The sequence below is a fragment of the Rutidosis leptorrhynchoides genome, chromosome 6 (assembly GCF_046630445.1).
Source record: "Rutidosis leptorrhynchoides isolate AG116_Rl617_1_P2 chromosome 6, CSIRO_AGI_Rlap_v1, whole genome shotgun sequence".
Classification (NCBI taxonomy): domain Eukaryota; kingdom Viridiplantae; phylum Streptophyta; class Magnoliopsida; order Asterales; family Asteraceae; genus Rutidosis; species Rutidosis leptorrhynchoides.
Window position 1 is genome coordinate 77,728,487 of NC_092338.1, and position 11,668 is coordinate 77,740,154.

At 34.7% G+C, this 11,668-nt stretch overlaps 1 protein-coding gene across 3 annotated transcripts; it reads left to right on the top strand.

The window, feature by feature from the left end:
* Positions 1–358: 358 nt before the first annotated feature.
* LOC139851530 (auxilin-related protein 1-like) lies at positions 359–8,826 on the top strand. 3 transcript variants are annotated; one of them, XM_071840615.1, is made up of 11 exons: positions 384–495; positions 637–1,264; positions 2,546–4,040; positions 4,166–4,262; positions 4,350–4,439; positions 4,530–4,616; positions 5,047–5,147; positions 5,230–5,295; positions 5,442–5,531; positions 5,954–6,130; positions 8,434–8,826. In XM_071840615.1, the coding sequence occupies exons 2-11, from the start codon at positions 651–653 to the stop codon at positions 8,470–8,472; spliced, it is 2,856 nt and encodes a 951-aa protein (XP_071696716.1). In that variant the 5' UTR covers positions 384–495; positions 637–650; the 3' UTR covers positions 8,473–8,826. The 3 variants fall into 3 exon arrangements, with proteins under 3 accessions (XP_071696715.1, XP_071696717.1, XP_071696716.1); XM_071840614.1 differs by having other exon boundaries at positions 359–1,264; XM_071840616.1 differs by having other exon boundaries at positions 359–1,264; positions 4,353–4,439.
* Positions 8,827–11,668: the final 2,842 nt, after the last annotated feature.

The following is an 11,668-nucleotide window of genomic DNA, read 5'->3' on the forward strand; positions in this document are numbered from 1 at the left end:
ACACTAAATAACGGGCCCTATATTCTCGCTCGGTGTGAGCTAAATTTTTTCGAGACCACCGTTCAACTCGATATTATTTTACGAACACAACGCGACTAACTATACGCGAAACGGACATCGTCAAAAAAACACTAAATATTTCGAGCTATATTTCATACATATACGTACACGTATATACAACGTATATACAAATATGACCGCGCATTGAACACAACCGAAGCAACGCGCGGTCGAATTTTTTCTAGTAACTTACTAATATCAATAATATCAATGTACTGTTTTAAATATTTGAATAATTAATCCTCTATAAGTATTGTCAATGTAAAATATAAAATGTACCGAGTGAAATGCTACATAGGAAAAATCCCCTATGCTTTCACTCTATGATTAAACCCTGTAGCGGAGAATCAAAACCCAACTGACGGAAGGACGCGCACACGCCGTGAAATCAACGGCCGTTAACCGTCACCACCACAACCTGCGTCGTCCCCAACCGTAACGCAACTCAATCTCTGATCAATTTGCTATCAATTCAGCATATGTGTACTGTATCACTACGTATATACTATACATATATCATTCAACTTCAATAGCAATCATCATCTAATTTTTTAAGATCCACATATTTATCACCAGATCTGCTGAATCAAATGGACGATTTCGGTGCATTAGCTCGTGATTTTGGTTTTAGACCTCAAGGTAAATCAGCTCCGATGAAATCCGACGGAATCGGAGCAGGTTACCGGAACCGTTCTCAATCATCGTCGCCGCCGTTTACTTCCGACGAGAATCAAATATTTAACGACGTTTTTGGAGGTCCGCCAAAATTCACTAACAGTAACAACACGAGATCAACTCCGGTGACGTCAGATATAGATTACGATTCGATTTTCAAAAATTCGATGAATAGTAATGAAACGAAGAGCAAATCTGTTTCCTCGAATTTACCTGTTTATGATAAGCCTGTTTACGATGATGATGATGATGATGATGATAGTGGTGATATTTTTGATGGATTGCCAGGGATTAAAAGTAAACCTATGCATCATTCTGCTTCTTCGAGATATGATGATAATATATTTGCGTCTATGAGTGGATCGCCGTCGAAACAAAGTCAACAGAATGATCATTTCGACGATCTGTTAGGCAATTTAGGTCGAACTGCGAAAGTTGAGCTGCCTAAGCATAAGACTAGTAAGAGTCCTATAGGTTTTGATGATTTGCTTCATGGATTTGGGAGTGGTGATTCTGTACCTAGTCAGAGGTATTGTGCTTTGTTTCAGCTATTAATTTTGGTTATCTGTGGTTTTTTTTTTATCAATTTGTTTATTTGTTATTGGGTTCGAAATTGTATGAAAGTGAGTAGGATTAGTGTTATTATTAGTCGAAGTGGAATTGATTTGTGATGCTTAGAAATTATAATTGTAGGAATATGTGTATTGATTCTGCAGAATCATTAGTCACTCAAATTCAGTTAAATTTTTTACTGAGGGTAGTTTCTTTCTAAGAGTTGTTGCCAGATGTTATGATTATTAGGGTAGTGCCTGTGCAATGCTGTGGTAACAAGTAACTTGAGTGTGATAGTATGACTGTTCTTTTGTCACTGAAAATGGTAGTATAACATTTTCCATCATAATTTTATTGATAATTGATAATATTTCAAATGGTTGTAACATTAATGTTAATAATTAACTTAAAAATAATTACTTGTACCTTTTAATGAGATAGCTAAAGATATCAGGCTTACAGAAGATGATACAATCTTTAAGTGCTTCTACCATTTGCTTTAAATGCTAAAATATTTTTACCATTTGCTTTTACCCGCAATATGTAAGATGTAATTAAGAAGGATAAAGGTGTATGAGTAGTTATAGTTGGTTGAGGATGTTAAGATTTAAAACAGCATGTGAAATGCATTATAACTAGTTGTAACGAGCGCATAGATAGATGTACAAGTTATTGGTTTCCATGTTCATGTTCACATCCCCACGACTCTAGATTTCTATTTTATTGAAAGGAGAATAGTGTCAATCCTACTTATAGATGATGAAGATAAAATTAGATGGAAAGTGAGCTCAAGTTGGACTGTATATCAATGTATGTGATGATGTTTAAAGGTTTAGTGTGTGCTGATGAGACCATTGAAAATGTTTAAAGATTTAGAGCCTTGTGTTGATGCATGCTAAGAACTCCCTTAACAAGATAGGATGACAAACTGAAAGCTTGATGTTATTTTACCTATATTAACAAAGATTATGTGACCAAAAATATATTTGAACATATGTGTTGAAGTATAATACATTTACCCTTGTTGCAAAAGAGATGTGATTGGCACATAAGCTTGTTCACGTCTCAGATGGGTGGATAGTTGTCAACATGTATTTAGGCAGGGAGATCATTGCTTGCTTACAACACTTATCCTCTTCAAAATTTCTTCTGTTTTCTAGATGACCTTGAATTGTTTTATCATATATTATAATGGTTGGCCTTATACCAGTGGAAGTCAAATTCATTACTTTCTCTTAATATCATAATTTTCTCACAGATCAAATTCAGAGTCAGCACCAGTATCAAGTGACAACACAAAAAAAATTTCTAATGCAATAGATGATCCATTTGTTGTTCTAGAGTCGACATCAACGCCTGCCACTTCATATCAGAGCATCTTTATTGATCCATTGGAGCCGATTCACAAGGTCAGCGAATCTCGAAGCACAAATGTTGGAGGATCATCAGTAAATAACAATACATTTGATGATTTAGACCCACTTCATGGTTTTAGTAAGCCTGCACCCGCGTTCTCATGTGAGTCGAACAATAAGGGAAAGGATCAGAGCCCCTCTAAAAAAGATTCACGCATGGGCAGGTCAAGAAGTTCAACTCGGACAGAGCCAACAGAAAAATCTTCTTTTAAGTCTTCTGTAGAAGATTTTCAAGAATTTAAGCAACCCGTATCTGACATTCCACCTGTTTATAAGTCTTCTCAGGGATCTGTTAATCGTTCTACATCTCCACCTTCATACACAGATTCAAATCATCAAGATGAACATGTGCAGCCTGTTGATGATATATGGCTCACTGTTTCAGAGATACCTTTATTCACACAACCTACGAGCGCCCCACCACCTTCAAGACCGCCTCCTCCGATACCGAGACATGCTTCTAAGTCTGGAAATGGTTATTTTGCTTCTAATGGGAGAACATTCGGTAATGATTACTCTGCTTCACCAAAATACTCACAAAATTTTAACCCGTTCGAATCCGAACCCAAGAGTACTATGGCCTCTCCATTGGATGAGTTTGAGAATTTTGCCTTGGGTGAGAATAATGATGATAGTAAATACGGTGAAGAGATGGATTCAAATTCGGCTGCTGCTGCTATGAAAGATGCTATGGATAGGGCAGAGGCTAAATTTAAGCATGCAAAGGAAGTAAGAGAAAGAGAAAATGCAAAGGCTTTTAGAAACAAAGAAACTGTGAAGCCACAAAAAGATATGGAAGAAGAGACGAATCGTAAACAGAGAGAGATAGAAGAACAAGAGAGAGAAAAAAGGAGAATTGAAAGGGAAAAGGCTAGGCAAGCTGTAGAAAGGGCTAACCGAGAAGCCCGTGAAAGAGCAGCTGCTGAAGCCCGTGAAAGAGCAGCTGCAGAAGCCCGTTTAAAAGCTGAACGGGCTGCAGTTCAGAGAGCCCAAGCTGAGGCACGTGAGAGGGCAGCAATTGATGCAAGAGAAAGAGCAGAACGGGCTGCTGCAGAAGCAAGGGAACGGGCTTCATCTGAAGCCAGTGAAAGGGAAGCCAGGGAAAAAGCAGCATGGGAGAAAGCTGATGTGGCAAAGGCTGAAGCAGATGCAAGGCGTAAGGCAGAACGGGCTGCTGTTGAAAGGGTTAATGCTGAGGCTCGAGAGAGAGCTGCTGCAAGTGCTAGAGATAGGGCTGCAGCCGCTGCTAAAATGAACCAACAAAAGAATGATAATGACCTTGACTCCTTTTTCAGCTCCAGAGCAAGCAGTGCGCCAAGACCACGGACAACTTCTTCTGTGAGTTTATTTATTATCCATACGGCCTAATAGATCGTTTTATTGAATGATTTACGTAATGATGTTGAATTGTTAAACATAATTAACGTGTCAAACATAATTAACGTGTTTTATTTGCAATGCAGGACCCTGCACCTGATACGTCATCCCAGAGGACTTCCACTACTGGAGGATCCTCAAATATCACCAATATTGTTGACGATATTAACTCAATATTACGAGGTATATGTTAGTTTTTTTTAAAGGAGTTGATATAATTTGGCTCATTCTCTAAGATTTACTTATCGCTCATTTTTAATTTCTTTCTAGAAGCTGCTCGTTCTACTGGGGGATTCTCAAATACCAGTAAAACATATTCCACCACCAATATTGTTGATGATATTAACTCAATATCACGAGGTATACTTTAGTTTTTTCAAATGGAGCTAATATAATCTGGCTCGTTCTCTTAGATTTACTGTTCACTCATTATTAATTTCTTTCTTAAAGCTGCTCGTTCTACTGGAGGATCCTCAAATATCAGAAAAACTTCTTCCACCAGCAATATTGTTGACGATCTTAACTCAATATTTGGAGGTATACTTTTTTTTGAACGGCGATTTTTTGGCATCAGTAGATCATTTATTTCAACGAAACTCATCATTTGCACGTAACACACACGTTCGGGTGGAAACCCGAACCCGATCGACGGTACCCGGGAACACATCCATTCGGGCAGTGGTCCGGGTAGAGGTCCGTGAACGAATCCGGTAAAACCTCCCTATAGGGTCAATATATACCACCATTATTGGTGTTCAATTGGTTTAAAGAAAATCATGTCATCCCTAAGGATCGAACCCATGACCTCTCCCTATCCCATGACACAAAGTACATGGGGAGAACCGTTGAGCTATGCCCGCAAGTTCATTTGGAGGTATACTTGAGTTTTTTTTAATGGAGTTGATATAATCTGGCTCATTCTTTTAGATCTACTGTTCACTAATTATAATAAATTTCTTACTAAAAGCCGCTCCTTCATCTGCCGGAGGGTTCCAAGAAGTTGAAGGCGAGACGGAAGAAAGAAGAAGAGCCAGACTGGAAAGACAACAACGAACTCAGGAGCGAGCAGTATGTAAATTTTCCTTTACAATATTTTGTAAATAAATGATACATGACTCTTAGTTCTAATTATTGAGGATTTAATGGTCAGGCTAAAGCGCTGGAAGAGAAAAACAATCGTGATCTCCAATCTCAGAGGGAACAGGAAGAAAGACATGTGAGTATTATTCTGGCATCTCGTTCTTTTTGTGCATCGCAAGCTTTAGCAATCTGTACCAGAATATGCATTTGCCTTGCTGTAACTTTTAGAATGCGGATTACTTTAACAGTAACTATTTCTCACGTATGTGGTTATTATCACAGAGGATTGGTGAAACGCTAGATATTGAGATCAAACGTTGGGCTGCAGGGAAAGAAGGGAATTTGCGCGCACTGCTATCCACATTACAATACGTATGTCATTGCATATCTTCGCTAAAAAATTTTGTTGTGTAGGATTCTGCGTTTTTAACACTATTGATTCTCAAACGCTTGATTTTCTAGCGTTTAATTTTGAATGCTAAAAGCTTCAGGTCAATCTCAAACGCTTGAATCTCTAGCGTTTAATTTAGGAGCTTTTGAAGAAATTATACAGCTTTAACACTTGGCACCCATATAAGGCTTTTATTTAATTATGAGCTTAATTTTCAAAATTGAAAGCTGGAAGCTTCTAAAAGCTCCTCACCAAACACACCCTTCATATCTTTGTGCATAATTCACAACATTTGCTGTTCTGCTACAAGATGTCAGCATTTGTATTAAGTTGCTTGTGAAACATGTTTTTAGTGAGGCTCCTTTTTCCATACATACTAAGTTTTTGCTTGATTAATTATTAGGTTTTATGGCCTGGATGCGGTTGGCAGGCTGTTTCATTGACCGATTTGATGACTGGTGCGAATGTGAAAAAGGCTTATAGAAAGGCAACTTTGTGCATCCATCCTGACAAGGTGCAACAAAAAGGAGCAAATCTTCAACAGAAATATGTTGCTGAAAAGGTGTTTGACCTACTCAAGGTACATACATGTGCTCTTTTATATATATTTCAAGATCATTCAAATAATTAGCCGTTCAGTATCTTTATTTTAGTACTTAGCTGTTGACAATTCTAATGCTGAAATACGATTTACTAGTTGTGCAAATCTTGATTACAAAAAGATATAGATGTTTTTTTTTGTTATGTTATCTAGACTTTTGTAGTCAACACTTCATATGCTTGTAGCCCAGCTTTATATATATAGTGGTAGGATCAGGAGGGAAGTAACCAATCGGGGGGAATGGGAAGCAAAACTAATTTTTTTTTTTTTCGTTTTTTGTAAAAACTTTGTTCACGAACATTATAGAATGGATGAAAATATGAACATTTAATAAAGACACTTTGTGATAAATGTTTTTATTTTGGCGGGAAAACGCTCGAAGAAGTAATATATAACAATTATCATGTTTTTCGAGCATATGTTGAAGTTTTAGATATTAGGGTTTATAGGGTTTAGATATTAGGGTTTAGAAATTTAGGGTTTAGATTTAGGGTTTAGATTTAGGATTTAGATTGAGTTTTTAACATGAACGGTTTAGAGTTTGGGGTTTGGTGTTTTGGGTTTATGGAATAAACCCAAAACACCGAACCCTAAACCCTAAACTCTAAATCGGGCTAAATTTTACATCACAAAACATGGAAAAAAAAAAAAAAAAAAACGTTAACATTCTTCACGATCAATATTATCTTGAATGTTATATTTTTCGATCGTTTTCCCGCCTAAATAATAACATTCATCACGAAGTGTCTTTTTTAAATGTTCATATTTTCGTGTAATCTTGATGCCTAAAAAAACGAATTTTTTTTTTTTTTTTTTGCTTCCCCCGCTTCCCCCCGATTGGTTACTTCCTCATTGATACTGCCCCTATATATATATATATATATATATATATATATATATATATATATATAGTGGTAGGATCAAGAGGGAAGTAACCAAGCGGGGGGAAGCAAAAACTTTTTTTTTTTTCGTTTTTTGAAAAAACTTTGTTTACGAACATTATAGATAGGATGAAAATATGAACATTTAGTAGAGACACTTTGTGATAAATGTTTTTATTTTGGCGGGAAAACGCTCGAAGAAGTAATATATAACAATTATCGTGTTTTTCGAGCGTATGTTGAGGTTTTAGCTATTGGGGTTTAGATATTAGGGTTTATAGGGTTTAGATATTAGGGTTTAGAAATTTAGGGTTTAGATTTAGGATTTAGATTGAGTTTTTAACACGAACGGTTTAGGGTTTAGGGTTTGGTGTTTTAGGTTTATGGAATAAACCCAAAACACCAAACCCTAAACCCTAAACTCTAAATCGGGCTAAATTTTACTTCACAAAACATGAAAAAAAGACGTTCATATTCTTCACGAACAATATTATCTTGAATGTTATTTTTGTCGATCGTTTTTCCGCCTAAATAATAACATTCATCACGAAGTGTCTCTTCTAAATGTTCATATTTTCGTGTGATCTTGATGTCGGAAAAAAAAAAATTCCAAAAAAAACGAAAAAAAAAATTTTTTTGCTTCCCCCGGCTTGGTTACTTCCCCATTGATCCTGCCCCTATATATATATATATATATATATATATATATATATATATATATATATATATATATATACCTGTAGTTCCTTCTGAAGTCGTTTAGGTCATTTATTTAAAAAATGGTAACAAAAAGATGCTTCCCATGTTTTGTGACATAGTGTACTATTTTCTTTACCTTTTGTGTTATTTAGCCGTACATGAAGTAATAATCAACTTCATATATTTTTAGATTTATATTTATATTTGCAAAGCTTGGTGTTTTGGGGTTGAAATGTGTATATATTTTAGCACGTCCACCCAGGGACACCTTTTTCTATTACATGATTTTTCATAGTTAACGCACGAAATCTTATTAGTACAAAACAAACATTATTACAAATAAATATTCTATAATTTTGAAAAATTGTTTCAAAGATTAAATACTTTTAAAATATAATCTGATAGACTTTATATGTTTTCCACCTTTTAGCTACAAAGTTTTATTTGACCCGTTTGCCATAAAACACAACCCAAGTTGACCGAATGGGTAAAAAATGCCACCTGATCCAATTCATTGGCAAATGAAAAATCTACCGTTTTCACACTCAGAAAAAACGTAGAAAAGAGGGTTAAGCCTCATCATTGTTACAATTGATCTTGTAGGGTATCCTCTTTATTTTATTTTATAATTTATACGCTGTATATTTCAGAGTAATAGTCAAACACTCTCTATTGACATATAATTTTGAGTTTGATTAATAGGAGGCTTGGAACAAGTTTAATTCAGAGGAGCTCTTTTAATAAGTGGTGACATGACTATTGTTTACTTTTGAAGCCATATATGCGCCAAATATATTTTTTATGGAGAACGATATGCCCGGGATGTCCATATTATATACAGCTACCTCCACTTGCCTTGCATTCTGTTGAGCGAAAATTTCATGTAAGCTCCAGGGGATAATCGGACATCATGTTGTAAATTTTGTCAGTGGAAGGTGGGAAATTATTTGTGTATGTAGAGTAAGATTGTTGCATGTATCACATTCTACATGAATGATGATTGTGCCCTGCAAATTCTTTTTCGCCTATCTTTTGTTTTTATTTAAACCCTTTTTAAGGAGCTCCATTGGTTAATTCTTGAGCCATTATTTTTAACCCGAGTATCCAACTTTTTTTGAACTAACTAATTTCAGGGCGACTACCCGCTATGCGAGTAATTTGTAGTCATTGGAGGCGAACCTCCGTTACCATGAGGGAGAATAACTTTATAGCTCCATAGAATTGAACCCTTAACCTTCATATTAGAAAGTCGGGGTCTTACTATGTCACCACCACCCTCATGGTTAATTCTTGAGCCGTAATGGTAGTTAATTGTACATTGCATTTTATTTTGACAATAATTGCTCTCAAAAGGTACCTGCAACCGTTTGTTGATTGAAATGAAAACTATTTGTTAAGCTTATTTTTCCTATAAGCTCAAGCTTTTTTTCTTGTTTATGAAAAAAAAAAAAACTAAAAAAAAATAAACTAGTTGAAATAAGTTACAAAACTAGTTGAAGGTTCCGTGAAATGAAATCACGTGTTTGTTGAAAGAAAATTATTGAATGATATGTGTAGTTGACAATTTTTTTTTTTTTTTTTTTTTAAAGGTAAGCCCCCTAAAGTGTAGGGTGTCAGGATTGAACTTGGGTCCATTTAGAACTTTTCAAGCATCTTACCACCAAGCCACCCTTCGGGTATAGTTGACAAATGTTATTAGATTAATATGTGAATCTTATATAAGTGTGTATTTAAATATAATGAGTTTTTAGATCTAAAATAAAATAAGTAACTGTGTGACAATCCTTCCAAATCCCTTTGGATGAGTACATCATTCATTGATTTCATAGTGAGGTTTTGACCTCTATATGATACGTTTTGTAAACATTGCATTCTTTTAAAAAGGCACACCATAAATGAATATATAAATTCAAGGTTTTCGATGTCTGATGATTTCTACGTATAGACAATCACCGTATATAATAGTTTACAATACTACATCCGTTGACAATGCAATCAAAATAAGATGCATGGTGATGATTTTGTGAATGCAAAGTTTTCTTGAATAAAGCATATATGACTCCATGCACATAGCTTGTATAACGTATAAGCAAACAGCGGAAGACTTCTAGGAACCTGAGAATAAACATGTTTAAAAGTGTCAACACAAAGGTTGGTGAGTTCATAGTTTTAATGTTGCGCATAATCTGTATATAAAGGTGGATCACAAGATTTCAGTTGTTTTATCCGAAACGTTTATCAAAATATTCTACAAAATTGAGCACCCTGGTAACTAAACTTAACGTATATATAATTTGTACCCTTTGTATAATCATCTTAATAATACATGCAAACCAACGTGTACGCTTCTCAAATAGCATACGTCCGTTAAAAGGCTAGTGCTCTAGCTCGGACGGGGATATCAAGCCCTATGGATCGATATACTACTACTCGCGCCCACCAGTTCTTATAACCGGCAGTTACTAGTTACCAAAGCTAAGGGATTTTCGGTTCAAACTCAGTATAGAATTTAGTATGTACTTGTGTCCATTGTTTAAAATAAAGTGCATGTATTCTCAGCCCAAAAATATATATTGCAAAAGCATTTAAAAAGGGAGCAAATGAAACTCACCTTAGCAGCACATAAGGTCATTCATCAAAAAGTGACCGTAACTCGGAATGCAAGATTAACCGTAGATCTCAACCTAGAGAACATATGTTGGTCAATACATGTCTAATAAACTAGGTTGGGTCATAGTGTATCACAATCCTAATGCTCGAGACCGACATGCAGAAGTTTAACAAAAGTCATCTCAAAAGTCAACCTGACCCAATATGATCTTTAAATCTATACATGTTTATTAACCTAGTATAAGTCTTGATAATTGAACGAATTTATAGTTTATCAAACTCAAAATATTATTTATTTCAGGGGCTATATTATATTTGAATTATCATGGCAATCGAACATGATTTTCATATAGTTTTCCAATACTTGAAAAATCAGATTATAGTGTTTATAAAGCTTTAAAACATGATAAGACAGTCAACTTTGACAATTGTTCAACAAGACGAGACGTGCCTTATATAGAAATTCATTTACTCGATTAGTAATATTTGAAAATCCAATTTATCAATCTTATAAACAAGTTGTTTAAATATCAATTACAGATTCAAAAGCAATTTCAATTAATATTAATTATAATTCAGTTGACCATAACTTTTAATCCGTTCATCGAAAACACACGATTTCTAAATGAAAAGTTATTAATTTTTCGACAGCTTTTCAATGACATGCATGTCATATACCTTTTATCAATAATATATGTATCAAATTCGTGATTCATCATAAATTATCTAACGACAAAATTAAAGCATACAAGCATGCATAAACATATATACTCGAGCACTAGACATGGATACACTATTAATATATAAAAGATAAAATATAAATGCTTACGTATCAATATTGTGATTCAATATTGCAGAAAAGTACGTAGACGCAACGGAGATGATAAATACTAGTTTGACTTGCGAACAATACTCACAAACATTACACATAACCTCCATAGTTATAACCCATAGTTTCCCTAGCTCTATCCCGCTCGGAAGGCTTGTTTGAAAATAATTTGCTCATGACCTCGTCGTAGTATTTTATGTATAATAATACTAATAATAATACTCCTAACTATAAGATTAATAATAATATTAATCTTAATAATAATAATAATTTAAATAATAAATATAAAATATAATACGGAGTAATATAGATATTATTATGTGTGTGCGTGTTGAGCAAACTGGCCAATTTATAGAATGTTTCTGAATTCTGACCGCCATGCGATCGCATGGGTTTTATGCATATTTCTCATGCGGTCGCATGGCCCCAAAATCCAGCTCACAATTTTTTTGTTTTCTTGTTTGTCGACATATTATTATATATATATTATATTATATT

Coding starts and splice junctions, on each gene's coding strand:
- LOC139851530 (XM_071840614.1), top strand. CDS start 651: ATGGACGATTTCGGTGCATTAGCTCGTGATTTTGGTTTTAGACCTCAA. Junction 4,440..4,529: donor TATTAACTCAATATCACGAG/GTATACTTTAGT, acceptor TCTTTCTTAAAG/CTGCTCGTTCTACTGGAGGA. Junction 6,131..8,433: donor AGGTGTTTGACCTACTCAAG/GTACATACATGT, acceptor TTTGATTAATAG/GAGGCTTGGAACAAGTTTAA.